Genomic DNA, 22,929 nt, shown 5'->3' with positions numbered 1-22,929 from the left:
TTTGCATAGAACATGGTCCCACAAACAGCAGTGTGATAATGCAGATAATAATTTCATTTGGAACGTTGTTTGAGGAATAAACATTGGCCAGGACACTGGTGTGAGCTCTCCTGCTTTTCTTGGACTTAGTGCCAAGACCACAGACGGTTTTAACCTATATAACCTTGGTTTAATGTCTCAACTGAAATATGGTATCACAGACGTCCCAAATATTGCACCGAAATGCCAGCGTAGATTCAGTGCTGAAATCCCCGCAGTGGGAGTTTAATCCATAATATTCTGTTTTATTTAGAGTACCCAATTCTTTTCTTTTCCAATTAAGGGGAAATTTTAGCGTGGTCAATCCACCTACTCTGCACATCTTTAGGTTGCGGGGGTGAGACCCACGCAGACATGGGGGGAATGTGCAAACTCCATACGGACAGTAACCTGGGGCCGGGATCGAACCTGGGTTCTTGGCACAGTTAAGCAGCAGTACTAACCACTGTGCCACCCCTTAAGCCATAATATTCTAACAGAAGAGAGAAGTGGAGTATTCAATTATGTCAGAGTCCACTACAAAACCAAAAATTGCAGATACTGAAAATCTGGAATGTAAACAGAAAATGCTGTGAATACTCAGGTCAGGGAGCATTGGTAGGGACAAAAGCAGCGTCACTAGGGAGAATCTCGTGCTTATGCTGATGGGAGCTTAGAATCAGGAAGGGAAGGTACTTGGGCGGGATGGTGGCACACCAGAATCCCTCCACCTTCCTGCCTCCTTCAGAATTACGTTTTGGTGGGAAGGCCTATGGTGGACCATCCCACCCCACCAAATGAGATCCTCAAGTGGCCAATTAACTACCATTTAACAACCTCAATTTGCAGATGTTGCCAAGTGGTGTGCATGACAGCGAAAACGGTGCAGCCAGCGTGTCACCCCCAGAGGTTGGGGTGGGTGCTGATATCAGGAAGGAGGAATCTGCTGAGAGCCAGCAACCCCCTACACTTTACTTATCTGTGGTCCAGGTCTCTCTACCATCCTGGGACTTTGATGTTTGTCCATCTGGTGGCAGCAACCGCCTCCCCAGTGGCGCTGCGGAACACAAGAGATTGCCATCCTCTGCCCACAGATCTTGCTCCCAGGGGAAAGTTCGCTGCAGGCCTCACGGCTGCCCGATTAGCTTGGCTTGCGTGAAGCCTTCCTGAAAAGAGGCAGCGCAGCTTTCAGGCCTGCAGGCATGACCCCCTGACACCATAACAAGAATCTGTCCAACATTTTCAGGTTGTAGCATTTCATTAGAATTGGTCAAATTCTAATAATAATAATCTTTATTAGCGTCACAAATAGGCTTACATTAACTGCAATTAAGTTACTGTGAAAATCCCCTAGTTGCCACTCTCCGCCACCTGTCCAATTCACCTAACAAGCATGTCTTTCGGGACTTGTGGGAGGAAGCCGGAGCACCCAGAGGAAACCCACGCAGACATGGGGTTAACGTGCAAACTCCGCACAGACAGTGACCTAAGCTGGGAATCAAACCTGGGTCCCTGGCGCTGTGAAGCAACAATTCAACAAAGTCCCTCTCCCATTAAGTAGTTCCATATAGCTGTGGGGAAAGTTAGAAAAGATACCTCTCTCTACAGGTCAGTAAATTTCTACGTACAAGTAATATGAACCGAAAAAATAGGAGCAGGATTAGGCCATTTGGACCCCCTCAAGCCTGATCCTCCATTCAATAAGATCATGGCAGATTTTCTTCTTTTTTTAAAATTTAGAGTACCCAACCAATTGTTTTTCAATTAAGGGCCAATTTAGAGTGGCCAATCCACCTAGCATGCACATCTTTTTGTGTTGTGGGGTGAGATCCATGCAGACAAGGGAGAATGTGCAAACTCCACACAGGCAGTGACCCGGGACCGCGATCAAATCTGGGTCCTCAGCACCATACGCAGTAGTGCTAACCACTGGGCCACCGTGCCGCCCTTCACGGCTGATTTTCAACCTCATCTACACTTTATTGCTGATTGCCAAATGCATTCATGCATTTAGGACTGCACAAATTTGTTGCAAAAACTGCATTCACAGCTCGCTGGGGTAAAGAATTCCAAAGACTCACAACCTTCGAATATGAACAAATTGCTCCTAATCTCTGCCCTAATTGGCCGATCCCTTATCCAAAGACTGGTGACTCCTAACTCCAGATTTCCCCCAGCCAGGGGAAACATCCTCCAGGATCTAACTTGTCAAGCCCCCTCAAGAATTTTATATATTCCAAACAATAGCTTCTCATTCCTCTGAATACCAAAATGTCCAGTCTTGCAACATTTAAAAAATATTTGCTTTTTCTTTTTTCCAATCAAGTGGCAACATCATATTCTCCACTTATATTCCTACTGCCATGTCCTTGCTCATTCATTTAACCTGTCTAAATCCGTTTGCAGTTCAGGTGGCATAGTCGCGCAAGTGGTTAGCCCTGGTGCCTCACGACACCGAGGACCCGGGTTCGATCTTGGGTCACTGTCCATGCGGGAATTTACACATTCGCCTCGCGTTGTGTGAGTCTCAACTCCACAGCTAGAGATGTGCAGGCCACGCTAAATTGTCCCTTAATTAAAAGAACAAAGAATTGGGGACCCTACATTAAAAGAACAATAAATCCATTTGCAGTGGCTTTCCATCATCTTCACAGTTTTCCTTCCCACCTAACTTTGTGTTGTCAGCAAACTTGGGTAGATTCTACTCAAACTGTATCTATATCAATAATATAGATTATAAGTGGCTGAGGCCCAAGCACGGATCCTTGGCGCAGAGAGAAGGCTAAACCTGCGAATGCAGGAGCACAACAATTGGGAAAATCTTTTCAAAATAATAATCAAGCAAATGAACAGTCTTTCAAAAAGCATGGGCTTTTAAAAGCTAGCCAGCATAAGAGCCAACCAGTATTGGCAACTCCAAAAGCAAAATACTGTGGATGTTTGAATTCTGGAATAAAACAGAACATTCTGGACATGTTTAGCAGGTCAGGCAGTATCTGTGAAGAGAAACAATAAGTTAATGTTTCAGGTTAATGAACTACTATCAGAACTGAGGAATAGGAAAGTGTTCTGGAAAATTATGTTTTTTCAAACTGAAAGGTGGTACACAGTGGAGTTCCTGATGTTCATTTTTTGGACCGCTGCTGCACTTGATATAAATTCATGGATTGAGGATAAACGGCACAATTTCAAAATGTTCTAATTACACAAAATCTAGAAGTAGTAGACAGTGAGGAAGGTTGTAACAGCCTTCAAGGAGGTGGCATGACAGGATGCAGGGCATGTGAAAATCCAGAAAAGGGTGAGACCATACATTTTGGTAGGAAAAAGGAGCAGAAATAATACATGATTAATGGAGCAATTTATAAAAAGGGTACAAGAAGAAAGACCTGGAGTGCTTGTGCACAAATCTTTGAAAATGGCAGGATCCTGGGCTTCTTAAAAAGGACATGGAGATCAAAAGACAGGAAATTATAATAAAGCCACTTAAAACACTGATTAATAATAATTGCTTATTGTAACAATTAGGCTTCAATGAAGTTACTGTGAAAAGCCCCTAGTCGCCACATTCCGGCGCCTGTTTCGGGGAGGCAGATACGGGAATGAACCCACGCTGCTGGTCTTGTTCTGCATTTCAAGCAGCTGTTTAGCCCACTGTGCTAAACAAGCCCAGCTGGAGTTTTATGCCAATTCTTGAGCACTACACTTTAGAAACAACATGAAGATTTTGGATTAAGTACAGACTGAGATTTACAAGAATGGATCGCAGTCCAGGATTGGTGGAGGAGCTCCTTAGAAAGAAGAGGCTAAGAGGATTTTGAATATGAGATTTAAAATAATGAAGAGGACAATAAATAAAGAGGAAACTGGCTTCTATGAGGTGAAGGTTTGTATACTAGAGGGCCGATTTAAGGTGCTGGCAAAAAAAGTCAGGTGACATGAGGAAAACTTTATTTACACAATAAGTGATCATGTTTTGGAATGGACTGCCTGATAAAAAGTGGTGGGTAGAGATTCAATAGTAGCCTTCAAAAGGGAATTATAGAGAAAAATAATTTCAGGGATATAGAAAAAGAGCAGAGAACATAGAACAGTACAGCACAGAACAGGCCCTTCGGCCCTCGATGTTGTGCCGAGCAATGATCACCCTACTCAAACCCACGTATCCACCCTATACCCGTAACCCAACAACCCCCCCTTAACCTTACTAGTGGGACTAACTAGAATGCTCTTTGAAAGCCAGTGCAAACATGGTGGGCGGAATGGTCTCCTTCTGTATTGCACTATGATTTTAAGGTCTCAATTTAATTTCAGTGTGAACCATTTTAATTTCAGTGTGAACCATTTTAATATTCATCAGTCTGATAAATAAATGGACACAAACCTAAATGTGTTTGTAATTTTGTCACTCTGATCATAAAAGTTAACATTTCTTCAGTTCCCCAACCCCTGATGCATTACTCTGCATTTAGATTAATTTCAGCTCAGATAAATAATAGAAGAGTGACGAACATCTGCCGATCCAAAAAACTAGATATTTTTCAATTATCTACTCAGTCTACACTAAAAATTGATATCGCATTCATTTGAGCCTTCAGAAAATACATGGGGCAGGATTTCTCCAGTTCTCCAGCCACGTGTTTCTTGGTGACGTACCACTCGCTGACGGCTACCTTCCCAACGCTTGTGAATGGGACTTCCCACTGTAACCGCTCCACGCTGCCGGGACATCGGCAGGCAGAGGTCTGCTGCTGGCAGGGAAAGTGAATTGCAATGACTGGATAGTTACGGCCAAGATTTTAAAAAAAAATGCTGTCTCCTATACTCGAAATCTTCAGCCGTGTGTGTGAGAGATCAGAGCCAACCTGAAGCCATCACTTAGAAAAGAGAGGAAATAAAGTAAAAATAAATAGAATACATAATAGCCAGGCCAAGGGGAGGCTTGAGTGGGCTGTTAGTCACTCCAGGTATTTATAATTATACAGCTTCAGAAAAACATCAGGCAGGAAGGTGAAACAGGTGGAGAATAATGGATCTCAAGTGTAATAGTATTAAAACAAAGGACATGAAAATAACTGATCAAGATGGCAGTGAAAGATATACAAAAAAAATAGGGAAGGTGGAAAACCAGGTGGTTGGAGATAGGAAGCAACAAATACAGCTATCTATTTTTTCCAAAGTTATCCAAATGTTGTTCACACCAAAAGGGACTGTGGAGTGCCTACGAAAAAGACAACATACTGTTCTGAAGATTGTATTGAGCTAGGAACAGTGTGAGAAGCTAAATACGGAAATGGTTTAAAGTTAGAATGGGGCGAGGAGTGGAGAGAGAGAGAAATGATAATTCAATGTGATGGAATTTCCCTTGTGGACAAGAGGGCTCAGAATAATCTTTGACCACTATAGGGTGATCTAATGAGAGGCGTTCTAAGAACTGTATCAGGCGAGACTTCCGGGTACTTCCCGACTAGACGTCAGCCCTTATCAAACGGCAATTAGTGCAGAAAAAAGGTTCCCAGAACTGGCTGCCCCACCTGCTGATTTGCCTGGACCCACACCCAGCAAGCTCCCCGCTAACAAGGGGGAGCTGCTCATAAACGCTCACTCAGAACACACTCGAGTCAGCACGCAACCATGCCATTGCGTAGACCTGCTCTACACTTTGGAGATGCCGACTAGGCCAGGCTTCTGGATGTTGTGGAAGCAAGCCGAAGACCCTGTTCTGATGGGGTCGGAGGACCAGCCACAGAGCCGTCAGGAGGTAGTGGCAGCAGCTGTCAGTGCAGGCAGAGTGACCAGAGGACTGCGTCCAGTGCAGGAAAGACCAACGGCCTCAAACGAACTGCATGGGTAATTTAACACCAGACCCCTGGCACCAGTCCCGCCTGCCGCCATCCTGACCTCCATCCCCCCCACACGTAGTCGGTGGCTGCACTCCACCCCCCAAGCGAATACCATGCGTGCCCCAGCACACCCTGGCATCCACCAGCACAACCCATCCTACGCCGCAGAGGTGAGGATCCACTGTCCCTTCACCCAGATGACCTGTCTCAAGGGAGTGTTCATGTCAGGCAAAATTATCCCTCTCTCCCACTGACCATGTGAGGAACGGCGAGGATGAAGGCCTCCCTAGCCCTCTGGGTATGCCGGACCCTCGCCGCTGCATTCGTCCTCACTCCTCCGGCTGCTCCTACGGGTCCTCCCGGGCACGTCCTCCAGCCACTCCTGGTCTGGCCCATCCTAATCAGACGAGATCCTATGACTCTCCTCCAGTATGTTGCCCCACTACAGTGCCAGGATGTGAATGGCACTGTAGACCACCACAACCAGGTGTAGGATCAGGAGTCAGCAAGCATAAACACCAACCGAAGATTCTTCCATGAATCCAAGGGGTTATCCATTTCTCTTTGTTAATTTTTCTAATATATGACAACTGGTAGTGAATTCGAAAGGAGATTAAATTAGGAAGAAATTGTAAAGGAGCAACAAAATGGGTTTCATTTTTTAGAAATAAATTTAGAGTACCCAATTCATTTTTTTCAATTAAGGGTGAAACCCACATAAACACATGGAGAATGTGCAACTCTCCCTGGTCAGTGAACCAGGGCCGGGATTTGTATATGGGACCTCGGTGCTGTGAGGCCACAGTGTTCGCCACTGCGCCACCGTGCTGCCCTATGGGTTTCATTTTTGACACCAGGATTTAAAGTAATGAAACAATAAATGGTCCTGTCAGTTGAAATATCAAGTCAATTGAATTTCAAATGCTCTCATCCCAATTCTTCTTGGATATGGGGACTACAGCACAACCCTGCAACTTCACTGGACACCACAGCATGGACTGCTCTGGGAAACAGGAGTTAAGGGTGCTTGTGGATTGAGGCAAAGATACCAGGCTGAACAAGCAGGGGGATTATTCAGCAGCAAGCACTCAATTCAATAAGGGTTTGCTGTGCACACTGAAAGCGGGATTTACCGCTGTTCACGCTGGCGGGATATTCTGGCCTCAAGCTGGCGCATAGGTTTCCCGGTGACGAGGATTGCAGTCACTGGAAAATCCCATCGACAATGGCGGGCTTATAAATCCCGCTAGTGGGCTGCCTCCACCGCTTAGAAACAGGCACCGAATCACCCTCCAATACTGGAACCAACTATGGCAGCAAGTTGGGCCTGACCTTCCTACAAAAGGAGACAAGGACATACCCACAACCGCCACGACAGACATACAGGAAGAGTTACTGGATGCAAGCATACTAGATAAAGAAAACTAGTGCCAGTTATGACCAACTGGTCGAGGGCCGACACCGTACTGGACGCAACAAGAAATGGGAGGAGTACCAGGGGATTGAATACTCTGGAGCGAAGCACTGCACAGGGTCAACCCCACCTCCACGTGCGCAAGGCTCAGCATGATGCAGCTAAAAGTGGTACATAGAGCCCACTTAACAAGAACCCATACGAGTAGGTTCATCCCGGAGGTGGAGAATAGATGTGAACGGTGCCAACGAGGCCCGGCCAACCACGCCCACATGTTCTAGTCTTGCCCCAGACTTGCGGGGTACTGGACAGCCTTCTTCGAGGCAATGTCCAAAGAGGTGGGGATGAGGGTGGAGCCATGCCTGAAAGTGGTGGTCTTCGGGATAGCCAGATCTATTCCTGGGGAGAAGGGCATACACCCTTGCCGTTGCCTCCCTGATCGCCCACCGTAGAACCCTGTTCGACTGGCGGTCCACAGCACCACCCAAAGCTGCAGACTGGCTGTCCGACCTCTCGGAATCTCTCCAAATGGAGAAAATCAAATTTGCCAGCCGAGGGTGAGGACGACGGCTTCCATAGAAGTGGGAGCCATTCAACCAATTGTTCCAGGACCTGTTGCGGCCAACGAACAAGCAGAATAGGCAGGAATCAGAGGAAAGTAGCCAAAGCATGAGAGGGAGAGATAGACCGGGGCGGGGCGCGGGGGTGGAAACAGCCAAACCTAAGAGGAAAGAAAGGCGAACCACTGGAGGGGGTGGGCGGGAGGGCAGGGGACACAAGGTGAGGAGAACCAGGGTGGGGCAGGGAAATGACAGCCGGAAGGAGGGCACAGGATACAATAACAAACTTGGCATCTCCAGGAGCAGAGAACAAGGTGAATACAGGTGAAAGACGGGCTGAAGCGGAGGTGAGCACGAGACGGCAATGGCAGCGAGATCCGTCCGGGAGAAGCAAGTGACTACACCAACACCAAACCCATTGGAGTATTGCTTACTGTAATTGTTTCTCCAGCGCCCAAATGTATATTTACCACCCCCCCCCCGCCCCCAACACACACACAAAAAGTCGCCTACTTAGGTGTTGTAAATAATTTTGCCAGTTGTACAGAGTTGCTGCTGTTGAGCTGGTGCACAATACCCGACCAGTTATTCTATTTTATTTTTTATTATTACTTTTTTGTTTGGTATGTTTGGGTGTGCCCTTCTCTGCTATATATATTTCTTATTCTGTGTACAGAACAGCAAATATACTTTGTTCAAAAAACCAATAAAAACATTTATAAACATAAACATGCCGGTACCGGGTTGGTCGTTAAATCCCACCCACGTGTCAAAAGTGCTCCCCTTTTTAAAATTACCTTTACAAGCATCAAAATTTCCTTTCCCTTGCCCTACAGACACCGTAGAGAAGAGGTTTCCCCAAATGTGCTTATAGTTTGTGCTCATTTGATATCTCATCATCAATAATCGTGTAGGGCACTGAAGTCAAAGAAACCAACCTTCTAATTCCACTACTGAGTATTTAAGACCAGAGTTCTTCTGAGGTTGCTTCTCTGGTTTTATTGATGTCCAGCTGCCATCATCCTTAAACTGAACCTCAGTGGCCTCTTCGCACTCCTTCAGAATATCTAAAAACAGCCTAAGTAAATAAAAACAAGCTTGTGTTTATTCCTCATCTGTTCATTCTTTGTTGGTCGTCACCATCGGGTTAGTTAAGCATTGAAAACGTGATGATTTCTCACCATGATGATATGAATACATGCATGACCTGTCGATTTTGCTCATGTAAGGATGCTCCCACATTCAGGACTTTGGTTAGAGGTAAAATGCAGACACAAAAGGAGGGCACTTCCACGCCCCTGCAGCGTATTTCCTGGCAGCGGGAGGCGGCCCACCATTGGCAGGATCTTCTTGTGCTGCTGCTGTCAATAGGATTTCCCACTGATTTCACCCCTGCCGCCAGCAAACTCGTGGTGGGGTTTTGCCAGTGAGACTGGAAGATCCTGCTGGTGACAATGGCCAGAAAATCCCCTCGGAGTCATCAGTTTGCATTGCAGCTAATTCTACATGATGGGCAAGTTAATAGAAATCAACAGGCCATGCATGAGGTTTCCACACACAATATTAAAATCTGCAATTTAAAGCTTCCAAAATTCTACTACAAACAAATTATTTTATCTTGCACCGTGTACTTTTGCCCATCCCTCAGCAACAGTAAACAGTAAATCAGTTACCAAATTACATAACACTATTTTGATTTCTACTTCTCAAAAATCAGTACTTTTATTTGTTACTAAAACCCGATGAATTCATTATCATGGTGAGCAATTATGATAAAAGACACATAAATCTGATATCTTTAGGTCAATGTGCTGTATTGTTGTTCCTATGCTGTATTGTTCTTTAGCTTTTTGGCCAAGGCTGATATCATGACCGGTACAAGCTTGGAGGGCCGAAGGGCCTGTCCCTGTATTGTTGCTCTATTCACACCATAGGGCACATTATCTATTTGAGACCTGTCTACAAAATCTACGCCCCCGGTATTAGCAATAACATACCGAGCTAGATTCAGAACCGGCTGGAAGGCTATCAATGAATTACAGTTGTAGGTGGACTTGGATTGGTTGTGTCCAGGAGGGATTGATGACAGGACTGTTTTTCTTTATTTTTATTTACAATTCCAATACAGCAGTTGGGATCATGGCCCACAAATTTGGGGATGGCACAGATGTGTGTGAATGTCAAGACAATGATGGACTCCTACACGTTTGCAAATCTCAAAAGAGTTTGGGGATTGACAAATTATGTTTAACTTGTGACATGCTGATACACATGTGGACAGGGAGAATAATGAACATGCAAATACCTACCAGGTAAAAGCACTAAAATCAGTGAGTTGAGGGAGAGAGAAAAAGCACAACACTTATTGTTATGCATTCTTGAAATATGGGTGTCAAGAAACTTTCTTGGAACTGCTGCAACGCCCAGGGTGAATGTATATGCACAGTGCTGTAGGGAGTTCCAGATTTTTGACCTAGTGACATTGAAGAAATGATGATATATATCCAAGTCAGGATAGTGTGAGACTTGGAGGGGAACTTGCTGATTGTGTTCTCATCTGCTTGCTGCCCTTGTTCTTCTGGGTATTAGAGGCTATGGATTTGGAAGGAGGGGGTCACTTGAAGAGCTGCTGCAGTGCACCTGGTAAATGGTACAACCATACAAATAAGGAGTAGGCCATTCAGCCATGAGCCTGCTCCACCATTTAATAAAATCATGGCTGATCTGATAGTAACCTCAAATCTTCATCCCGCCAACCCCCGATAACTTACCATCCCCTTGCTTACCAAGAATCTATTCACTGCTACCTTAAAAATATTGAAAGACTCTGCTTCCACCATCTTTTCAGGGAGATAGCTCCAAAGACTTGATCCTCAAGAGAAATTTCACCTAATCTCAGTTTTAAATAATGACCCCTAGTTCCAAATTCTTCCACAAGGGGAAACATCCTCTCCACATTCCCAGTCTTATATATTTCAATCAGGTTGCCTCCCTCCAGCAGACACAAGCCTAGTCTGTCCAACCTTTCTTCCTCAGAACACCCACCCATTCCAGGTATTAGTCTGGTAAACTTTCTCACTGCTTCCAACATATTTACATTCTTCCTTAAATAAGATGACCAATACTGTACACAATACTCCAAATGTGGTCTCACCAATGCCCTGTAAGATGAAGCATAACCTACCCAATTTTGTATTCAATTCCCCTTTCTTTAAATGATAACATCTGATTATCTTTCCTAATTACTTGCTGTACCAGCATACTAGCTATTTGTGCTTTATGCACTCGGACAGCCAGATCCCTCTGCATCTCAGAGCACTGCAATCTTTCATCTTTTAAATTAATAAGCTTCTTTTCTATTCTACCTTCTAAAATGGACAATTTCACATTGCTAGCATTGTGCAATAGTGGTAGAATTGCTACCTTTGTCCTGTAATGGTAAAGGAAGTGAGCAGTTATGTGACAGATGGGGTGTCAATCAAACAGGCTGTTTTTCCTTGGATGTTGTTAAACTTCTTGAATGCTGTAATGCTGTTGATATTACAATCATCCAGAAATGTGGAATATTCCATCATACTCTTGAATTTGTGCCTTATAGATTGCGGACAGACCTTGAGAATTAATGGAATGTGAATCCCACCACATAATCCCCAGCCCCTGACCTGTTCTTGTAGTAATAGCATTTATCTGTCTTGTCCAGTTATATATTTAAAAAAAAAAAAAATTTAGAGTACCCAATTCATTTTTTCCAATTATGAGGCAATTTAGCGTGGCCAATCCACCCAGCCTGCACATCTTTGGGTTGTGGGGGCGAAACCCATGCAAACACGGGGAGAATGTGCAAACTCTACATGGACAGTGACCCAGAGCCGGGATCGAATCTGGGATCTCGGCGCCGTGATGCAGCAGTGCTAACTACTGCACAACTGTGCTGCCCTGTTCTGTTATATTTCTGGTCAATGATATTCACCAGGTAGTGGGGGATTCAGCAATGATAATGTCATTGAACATCCAGGGGAGAAGATTAATTTCTCTCTTGTTGGAGATGGTATCTGTGTGGCTCAGACCTTTTGTTCAAATAACTGGGCCCACTTTGAAAAGGTGAAGATTAATTTCCAGTTTGAACCAGGTTAGTTATTAGTCAAGGTAGCCGAAGACTAAATAGGTTTGGGATGTCTTGGAGATCTCACAGGTTATGCAAGACTAGAATTAGGATAGATGTTCAGAGGCGAAGAGATTACTGGACCCCAGAACAGGCTGGGGCTCATGTAAGGGAAACTGAGGAAGAGCTAGACAGGTTCTGGCTGGTGTACAGATCACTTTGTAGAAAAGTTAGGTCCTGCATGACATCATCAGGACTAGAGTAAATTTCTGGACTTGTTTTGGCAGTCTAAAGAAGGATTGGAGAGAAATTTTCCAGCTTTCCTTCATCAAAATTTCCCTCAGATTTAATCTGTGTGTGTTCGTCATCAGGAGGTCACATGCTTTCAGGTGGGGGACAGTCCATATATCATGATGCTCACAGCATTGCAGTTGTGAGGAGCAGGCTGGATGAACCACAGGGTCTTTCCTGGACTGTCATTGTTTGTATTTTCTTTTGTTTTTTGAAATAAATTTACTGTACCCAATTCTTTTTTTCCCCAATTAAGGGGCAATTTAGCATGGCCAATCCATCTACCCTGCACCTTTTGGGTTGTGGGGATCAAACCCACGCAAACACAGGGAGAATGTGCAAACTCCACACGAACGGTGACCCAGGGCCGGGATCGAACCTGGGACCTCGGCGCCACGAGTGCCCAATTATTTTTGTTTACAATTAAGGGGCAATGTAGTGTGGGGAATCCACCTAACCTGCCCCCCTCAAAGATACTGGGTGGGATTCTCCGTTCCCGCAGCCGGCCAATGGGGTTTCCCATTGTGGTTACCCCACGCTGTCAGGAAACCCGCGGCTGTGGGTGCGCTGCCAGCAAAGTAGAAGATCCCACCGATGGAGAATCCCGCAGATTATCTTTAGTTCTTTTTCCAACAAAGATTAACAGACTTGCTGAGGACCTATAATAATTTTATTACACTGGAGGATTTATGACATAGTGGGCTTACAAACCAGATACTTAACACATGACTGCTGACCAAACTAGAAATACAAACAGCGAATTGGCGAACCAGAAGTCGAAGAAATCATGGAGGAAGGTGGTCCGACTTTTGACTTCATTCAAATATCAACAAAACTTTTGAATTAACCCACACTTCTTCACTCAAAACGTCGACACTGTTTCGCTGTCCCATGGGGACTGGATGTCAAGTGCAGCGAATATAAAAGAAAAGTGGTACATCACAGGGCCTGCCCATAAAAAAGAGCTGGCCTGATTTGTCCGTAACTAATCAATCTCTCTTTTTTGTTTCCAGAATTTCTCCATAGAAAGCGCATTGAATTCACTTATGATACTCAGAAGCCTCACTCCAACTAATCCAAATCTTTCCCAACTGAACCTCTCTTCCCAGTCTTCTCTATTTTGCACTCTCCGCCAGATCAAGCTGGATTAGAGATGCTTTGTCCAACTGCCTGCTGACATGAAGCTGATCACGCAAGTAGTACAGACTGTTCGGACAATGAAAAGATGCACATACAGTATTAACATTTTTTTGGGTGGAGATGTGGGCAGTACTTGCTTTGTTTATTTCATTTGACTGTGTGGACAAATACCTATTGCAAATCCATAGTCTCATTGAAAACTGCACTGTACATAAAACTGCAATTCTGGAATAATACTCACTGGTCTACAAATAACAGTTCATAAGGAGCTGGATTGTCGCATACAGGACACATCCATGTAGGCTTTTTCTCATTCATCTGAATATAAAGTTCTGCATCAAAACACTGTAAATGCCTGCAGGTAATACTGCGACAGGGAACAGAAAGCCGTATCTTGCCAAGCTGTTGGGTAACGACATTGGAAAAGGTAGATTTAGAAAACAAATTATACATAAATAAAGTCCAATAAATACATTTTTTGAAAGTGGGAAGAACAACAAATTGCTATTACGCTTCAACATTTCTGTGTTTCAACTGAAACTTAACTAATTGTCCATGTACATGAATATTAGATGATACAACTCATCCACCGTAAGCAATTTTATAATGGCATCAAGGGAGTGAGACTGCGAAAATGGATGTTTTTAAAAAATATATTTTTGGGGCATGGTAATTCGTGTGTTTAAATTATTTAATTAAGCTGGAGAAAGGTTAATGGGGAGACCTTTTGTCTGGAAGAGTTGAGGGATGAAAGCAGAGAAGGTGCCAAATGCATGCATTTGTAATGAAGCTAGTCAAGTGATTTTGAGTAAATAAGTTTAGAAAGCTGCATTCAGAGAAAGATAGGGACTTGGGTTTTCAGCTGTTACATTTCAATGGGGGGGGGGGGAGGAGTCTCTCCATCTTGCAATGGTTTCATAAGTAAACAAAAGGAAGGTTTTTAAATTTGATTTGATCTCATAATAGAGGGCAATGGGGGACATGAAAGATTGTTATATTTGGAGAGGTTAAGTTCAAAGAAGTGCTGCGAACAATGGAATTGAAGATGAAAGGGGGAAAAGGATATGCAAGGAGAGATGTTGAGTTGATTTGGGTGTGGTGAAGAACTCCTGAAAACAGTTCAAGGCTGGGTGGAGATGTTTGAATCAGCCATCCAGACAAGCCAGAAAAGTCTTGGGTTGCAAAAAGCAGTCTTGTTTCTGAAGGTTTCTTGGATTTCCACAGCAGAGTAGAAGTGAGTGTGAGAAGCCATGTGGCACATCTTTATTAAAGAGACAGCAGTTTTGCTTTGAGTAAAATTACTGGATTTATATAGTTAAACATCTATAGGGAAAAGTTGCCTGAAAGATATTTTACTTCTGGGTCTAGCCAAGTAGGGAGTCTTTTGGGGGGAAATACTTTGTCAGACTATTTTAACTGTACAAATGTAATTTTGAGTGCTCAAGTTTTCTTTTATTCTCGTTAATAAATCTGTTACTTTAAATTCAAAGTGCGACTGGACTTCTTGCTGCTGAGATCAGAATGTTTTCTTATTTTCAGAATACAAAAAAGCGATAGTCTGTCATCCAAGTTTCGCTCTGAGATTTGGCGATTAACATCTTCTGTGATCATAACATTCAAGAGTTAGACCATTGACCTCGCATTGTACGGTTTAATTTACCTTGTGTTATTATGGTAATTCTCTTTCTTTAGGCCTATGATAATTTATTATGGAAAATGGAATACCGAATGGGTTTGACAGGATCGATAGGGAGAAATTATCGTCATTGATGAGGGTTGGTAACTAGAGGCAACAGATTTAAAATAATTGGCAAAAAAAGGATGGAGATTTTATTATGATCAAGATAGAAACAGATTCAGTAGTTCCAACAGAAATCGGATGTTTTAAAAATACAGAGCACTGCAGAAAGAGCAGGCGAGAGGGACTAATTGGAGCTCTTTCAGAGGGACAATCGGAGTTGTTTAATTCTATGATACACATATAGTAACAGTGTGTAACAATAGGATATAGCTACTCATTTACAAATATTGTTACATACAATATAGTATGGAAACATATTTATATTGTTACACCCTGGGTTTCATTACTAAGAACTGAGAATACTCCTATCACATTCTGTTCAGTGAAAACTAGCTCCATACACTCAGTAACTAAAAGGTTTATTCCGAAAACTGCTATGAAAGAATAAAATGCTTATCCAATAAAATTCACAAAATGTTTGCAGCTTCTGTGAAATTAAAAACAAAGGATGTAATAGATCACACTGTTCATTTAAAATAAATAAATTTAGATTACCCAATTCATTTTTTCCAATTAAGGGGCAATTCAGCCTGGCCAATCCACCCACCCTGCACATCTTTGGGTTGTGGGAGTGAAACCAACGCAAACACAGGGAGAATGTGCAAACTCCACATGGACAGTGACCCAGAGCCAGGATTGAACCTGGGACCTTGGTGCCATGAGGCAGCAGTGCTAACCACCGCGCCGCCCTATAGATTACACTGTTCATAATCACCACTGAAGAATGTTGATAATCCATGCTATTGTCAATATTTACAAAGTGTTAAACATTGTGCTGGAACTAAAACGGACAATACAACTTTTTACAGTAGCTTCATTGCAGTGTGAATGTAAGCCTACTTGTGACAACAGAGATTATCATTGGATGAGAAACATCAGAAAAAAGACAAAGACAAAAGGGCATATAAGACACTTGCTTTTAAGACAGTTTAAGTTGCTTTATCTTGTGCTTTCATTTTCAGTTCAAAACTTTCTCTCAATGCGAGACACTAATTGCAAGGAAGAACCCAACAGCAATTTTCCAGCCAGTGTTTTCCGTCTTCGGGGGAGGTCTCGAGCTTCCACCCAGTTAATATTCCTTTGCTGTCTCACTAATCCGGTCTTATCAATCAAAGATAAGACCATCTTTAATCACCTCCTTGCATCACTTTCTACTCCCATTCTTCCCTCCCAAATCTCAACCCTACCTCCATCTACATCTGGCCCAGAAAGCAGGTAGGGTGGAGAAATATCCACCAATCAACATTTCAGAAACCCAACTGTCTGGTCTTTGGCTCTCCACATTTCCAAAGTTACTTATTTGCTCAGCCGCATTCTCACATTCACCTTTGATTCCCAAATCCCCAACAAAACCATTACTCTCCCTCATTCTGGTCATTCCACCCATGTAGCCCTCATCTCTGTTCCCTCAAGTCCAAGGAATGCCAACCCCTCCATTTACTGCAAAACCACAGAAAAACACTAACTGGCTCTCCACTGTTGCTCGCTCTTCCAGGAACATCTTAGATTGCCAAAATAATCTCCTGCTTTTATTTCCACTACAAACTATGTTTATAAACCTCCTTGCCCTATCCCAACAACAAGTTTGAAGAACTCAGGGTTTTCTTTTACTTGAAGATTAAGACCATTAAGACCTGTCCCTTCCACTAAACCAGAGTTAAAATTCCCTTTAAGATCTCCATGGTCTAGGGACAGCACAGTGGTTGTTAGCAGTGCTGCCTCATGGCGCCGAGGTCCCAGGTTCGATCCCGGCACTGGGTCATTGTCCCTGTGGAGTTTGCGCATTCTCCCCGTGTTTGCGTGGGTTTCACCCCACAACTCAAAAGATGTGCAGAGTAGGTGGATTGGCATGCGAAATTGCCTCTTAATTGGAAAACAAATGAATTGGGTACTCTAAATCCATTTTTTTTTTTTAAAAGAAAAAAAGATCTTCCTCGCCTGGCAATCAACTAGCATCCTTTTCTAGTTTCTCTCCAATGTCCACAAGACCCTCTTTCATTGCTATTTCCACTATTCCACTGACCATCCAATTTCCATTGCTAGCCCCTACTTTATTTGATACTGTTAACAGATGCTGCCCTCTCTCCCTTGTCAGCTGTCATCAACCATCCCGTAAAAAAACAACTCTTGTCCCCACCATCCATGCAAACCACCATCACAACTTAAATCTCTCTTTGGTCTCCAAAAGCCCTTGAATGCACTGGTGTCTCCCAAGTTTAAACTCTTCAACTTCATCCTACCAATCAGGATTCTCTGATCCCATAGTTCAGAAAGCGTCTTTATCCAAGTCACAAATAACATCTTGTTTGATTGTGGCAAAGCTACATTATCCTTTCTCATCCTTCTCTCCGTGTCTGCAGTTTTTGACCACACCATCCTCCAAATGTGGCTCAGCTGAGTGGGACTACACTCATCTGGTTCCATTTTTACTGTACCTATTTAATTGTAGTCAGAATATGACTTTGCAACGGCTTCTCTTTCATTCATGTACCATTAACTCTGATAACCCAAAGAATCTGGGGCGAGTTCTCCTGATGGCTGATGCCGGAATCGCGAGACGGGATTGGGTGGAGAAGTGTTCCGACGCAGAAATCGTGACGGTGCTGATTTCACATCAAATCACAATTCTCCCTTGCCTGAATGTCAATGCGTTCCAGAATACAGGTGCAGTAAACGCTGCTGGCATATCCATAGCGGGCCTGACCCGGTACTCTCCGGGGCCTCAGCGATTCTTCACCTTCAATGGCCAAATTCCCAATGCGGAGGTTTACTTGCGCTTTTAAAAATCGTGAAACCAGCGCAGTGGTTAATGAGGGAAAGAGAGGGGAGGTAGGACACGGGAAAATACGACTATGGGCTGCCGGGCTGGATGGGGGAATGGACAGTGGGGCCAGGGTAACCACCCCCCCCCCCCCCCCCCCCCCCCCCCGTGGCAGCCCTGAAAAACCCACCCCTCACACCCAGCTGACAGAGTACCGACAGGTTGCAAGTGTGAACAGGTGTTTAATGTGAACAAATAATAACAGATATGTGCCCTAAATGCTATCATTGTACTGTGCCCTGCAGTCGTGGCAACTTAACTGGTGTCTAACTTTCTGGCCTTGTGATTCCCAACGCTGATCCATAGCCAAAACACACATCCCCAAGTCCTCCAGCACGGACGCCACCCGTACAGTGCTGGCCTGGGTGGCACGCATGGTCGGCACCACCGCCTGCTCCTACACGCAGTTGGACTCCTCCAACCGCACCTGCAATTGCTGGATGCTCACTGACATAAGAACAAGGAGCAGGAGTAGGCCATCTGGCCCCTCGAGCATGCTCCGCCATTCAATGAGACCATGGCTGCTCTTTTGTGGACTTAGCTCCACTTTCCGGCCCGAACACCATAACCTTTAATCCCTTTATTCTTCAAAAAACTATCTATCTTTACCTTAAAAACATTTAATGAAGGAGCCTCAACTGCTTCACTGAGCAAGGAATTCCATAGATTCACAACCCTTTGGGTGAAGAAGTTCCTCCTAAACTCAGTCCTAAATCTACTTCCCCTTATTTTGAGGCTATGCCCCCTAGTTCTGCTTCACCCGCCAGTGGAAACAGCCTGCCCGCATCTATCCAATCTATTCCCTTCATAATTTTAAATGTTTCTATAAGATCCCCCCTCATCCTTCTAAATTCCAACGAGTACAGTCCCAGTCTACTCAATCTCTCCTCGTAATCCAACCCCTTCAGCTCTGGGATTAACCTAGTGAATCTCCTCTGCACACCCTCCAGTGCCAGTACGTCCTTTCTCAAGTAAGGAGACCAAAACTGAACACAATACTCCAGGTGTGGCCTCACTAACACCTTATACAATTGCAGCATAACCTCCCTAGTCTTAAACTCCATCCCTCTAGCAATGAAGGACAAAATTCCATTTGCCTTCTTAATCACTTGTTGCACCGGTGAACCAACTTTCTGTGACTCATGCATTAGCACACCCAGGTCTCTCTGCACAGCAGCATGCTTTAATATTTTATCGTTTAAATAATAATGCCGTTTGCTGTTATTGCTACCAAAATGGATAACCTCACATTTGTCAACATTGTATTCCATCTGCCAGACCTTAGCCCATTCACTTAACCTATCCAAATCCCTCTGCAGACTTCCAGTATCCTCTGCACTTTTTGCTTTACCACTCATCTTTGTGTCATCTGCAAACTTGGACACATTGCCCTTGGTCCCCAACTCCAAATCATCTATGTAAATTGTGAACAATTGTGGGCCCAATACAGATCCCTGAGGGACACCACTAGCTACTGATTGCCAACCAGAGAAACACCCATTAATCCCCACTCTTTGCTTTCTATTAATTAACCAATCCTCTATCTATGCTACTACTTTACCCTTAATGCCATGCATATTTATCTTATGCAGCAGCCTTTTGTGTGGCACCTTGTCAAAGGCTTTCTGGAAATCCAGATATACCACATTCATTGGCTCCCCGTTATCTACTGCACTGGTAATGTCCTCAAAAAATTCCACTAAATTAGTTAGGCACGACCTGCCCTTTATGAACCCTTGCTGCGTCTGCCCAATGGGACAATTTCTATCCAGATGCCTCATTATTTCTTCCTTGATGACAGATTCCAGCATCTTCCCTGCTACCAAAGTTAAGCTCACTGGCCTATAATTTCCTGCTCTCTGCCTACCTCCTTTTTTAAACAGTGGTGTCACGTTTGCTAATTTCCAATCCACCGGGACCACCCCAGATCTAGTGAATTTTGGTAAATCATCACTAGTGCATCTGCAATTTCCCTAGCCATCTCTTTTAGCACTCTGGGATGCATTCCATTAGGGCATCCCCTCATATAGTCCCTTGTTCTGTGACTGCATCTCCACTATAGATGGGACTATCCGTTCCAGCTCGGCATCGGTGGAGCCACGCGTCTTGCTGCCATCCTGTTGGCTGGGACGGTGTGTGTGGGGAGCGCAGTGTGTATGTGTGTGCAGTTGCAGATGTTAATGTTAATTGTGAATATGGCGAATCCCGCACTATTTCGCATTGGAATCAATTGCGTTCCACGTGGCACCGATGCTGGCCCCTTAACAGTCGCTGAATCGGTCCAGGCGCCAGTTTTTGCTGCCGTAGAAGTCCACGAATCCTGCCCCAGTCCACAAATCCTGCCCCAGCGACAACAAAGTCTTAGAAACGGAGAATCTAGCCCTCTATCTTTGGAACTTTTTACTTTTCAACTACATGTTACACCACAACGAATTCAACCAAAAGCAGTGTTTTCTTAGGTATGCTGATAACACCCAGCTCTACCTCACTACCCCTCTCAACTCCTCTCCTACTGCTAAATAGGACTGCTCATCAAACTTTCATTTTGTTTTCTTTCTAAAATTTAGAATACCCAATTCTTTTTTTCCTAATTAAGGGGCAATTTAGCGAGGACAATTCACGTACCCTACACATCTTTTTGGGTTGTGGGGGTGAGACCCACGCAGACAAAGGGAGAATGTGCAAACTCCAGGCGGACAGTGACCCGGGGCCGGGATTGAACCCGGGTCCTCAGCACCGTGAGGCAGCAGTGCTAACCACTGCGCCACTGTGCTGCCCGCTCATCGTAACGGATGATGAGAAATTTTGTCAAATTAAATAATGGGAAGAATGAAGTTATTATTGTCAATACCTGTTCCAAACGGTTTCCCAGCTACCGACTTCCCTGTCCCTGGAAACTGTCTTGAGACGATACCAGGCTTTTATTTTATTCTTTCACAGGATGTGGGCATCACTGGTTAGGCCAGGTTTATTGCCCATCCATAACTATGTCTTGAAATTATTAAAACCAAAGTTCCCTCTTTCTTTACAAAGAAGTGACAAAAAAGCAATTTCAGTCAAAGTTGTAATGAAATGAAATATCTGCAATAAGCAGCAACAACATTCACAATTGAAAGTGGAGTCACAAGTGGACAGGGTGCTGAAGAAGGCATTTGGCATGCTTGGTTTCATTGGTCAGAACACTGAATATAGGAGTTGGGACGTCTTGCTGAAGTTGTAAAAGCCATTCATGGGCAACACGGTAGCACAGTGGTTATCACAGTTGCTTCACTGCCCCAGGGTCGATTCCCTGCTTGGGACACTGAGGGCAATTTAGCATGGCCAATCCACCTAACTTGCACATCTTTGGACTGTGGGACGAAACGGGAGCACCCAGAAGAAACCCATGCAGACAAGGGGAGAAGATGCAGACTCCGCATAGACCTAAGTCGGGAATCAAATCTGGGGCCCTGGAGCTGAGAAGCAACTGTGCTAAACACTGTACTACCTTGCCCGTCCTATTATAGGAAGGATATTATTAAACTAGAAAAAGAGTGCAGAAAAGATTTACTAGGACACTACCGGGACTTGATGATTTGAGTTATAAGGAGAGGCTGGATAGACAGGGACGATAGTCCCCCTCGAGCGTAGGAGGTTTAGGGTGATCTTACAGAGGTCAATAAAATAATGAAGGGCATAGATGAAGTAGATAGTCATCTTTTCCCAAAGGTAGGGCAGTCTAAAACTAAAGAGCATAGGATTTAAGGTAAGAGGGGAGAGGTACAAAAGTGTCCAGAGGGGCAATTTTTTTTTGTTTTAAAGAGGGTGGTGAATGTCTGGAACAAACTGCCAGAGGCAGTAGTCGAGGCGGGTACAATTTTATCTTTTAAAAAGCATTTAGACAGTTATATGGGAAAGCTGGGTATAGAGGGACATGGGCCAAATGCGGGCAATTGGGACTAGCTTAGTGGTAAAAACTGGGCGCATGGACAAGCTGGGCTGAAGGGCCTGTTTTCATGCTGTAAGTCACTATGAATCTAATTATTATTCTTTAAAAACCACTTATGTTTGATGATATTTGGAGAATTTGAGATTTACAGTTCTTTCACTAGTTTTTAGAAAATATTCTGCAACAGTATTAGAATACTTACACTACACATAAGAGAAACACGGAGGCCTGTGGTGGTAATATCGTTGTCAGGTTCCAGTCGAAGCTTTCTTCGAACTTTAATGTAAAAAGGTCAACTTATATTACTCACATGAAACATATTAATGTAAAACAATACCAGCAATAATTTTATCTTGCATTGAGAAGATACTCTGCTTGGAGGAGGAAACAAGAAATGCAACTTTTTGAATCTTAGCAAATCTTAAATCTAGCTTACAAAAATCTTACAGCACAGAAGCAGTCCATTTTGCCTATGCCAGCTCTTCGAAAGAGTCTCTTTCAGTCCCAAACACCTATTATTTCCACACAGCCAATTTTTCCATCAAGCTTGTATGTACTTCCCTTTTTAAAGTTACTACTGAATCTGCTGTCACCATCTTTTCCGACGGCGCATTCTAAGCAGAAAGGTATTTGGACAGACGTTGATACAATTTGTTGATATTTAACACGTTAAGCAACTGGCAACTTATCTAGTACGTGACAACAACCACAACCATTCAATCCAATTGATAAGTTCAATGCAGCTTCGGACTCTAGCTCAAAATCTTGGGGAGGCTGAACATTCCCCAACTGAAGAGAGTGGGGAATAGACTTGCACGCATGGAGTTACCTTGATCTATTTCTTTTTAGTTTTTCATGGGACTTGGGCATCACTGGCAAGGCCAGCATTTGTTGGTCATCCACAATTGCCACAATGGAGTGCTTGCTCAGCCATTTTTCAGTGGGTTAAGAGTCAATCGAATTGCTGTGGGTCCAGAGTCACATGTAGACTAGAACAGGTAAAGACAGCAG

The 22,929-nt window shown here is 43.9% G+C and overlaps 1 protein-coding gene across 1 annotated transcript in view; it reads right to left on the bottom strand.

Moving 5' to 3' along the window:
* LOC119953645 (E3 SUMO-protein ligase PIAS4-like) overlaps positions 1-22,929 on the bottom strand; it is a 115,493-nt gene that overhangs the window by 2,669 nt on the left and 89,895 nt on the right. Inside the window, 3 exon segments of the mRNA XM_038778116.1 lie at positions 8,770-8,913; positions 13,610-13,770; positions 22,121-22,194. Coding sequence (XP_038634044.1) covers positions 8,770-8,913; positions 13,610-13,770; positions 22,121-22,194 — 379 coding nt within the window.

Source organism: Scyliorhinus canicula, chromosome 18, assembly GCF_902713615.1.
Source record: "Scyliorhinus canicula chromosome 18, sScyCan1.1, whole genome shotgun sequence".
NCBI lineage: Eukaryota > Metazoa > Chordata > Chondrichthyes > Carcharhiniformes > Scyliorhinidae > Scyliorhinus > Scyliorhinus canicula.
Note: the sequence above shows the minus strand (reverse complement) of the source record. Positions and strands in the feature narration are given on the sequence as shown.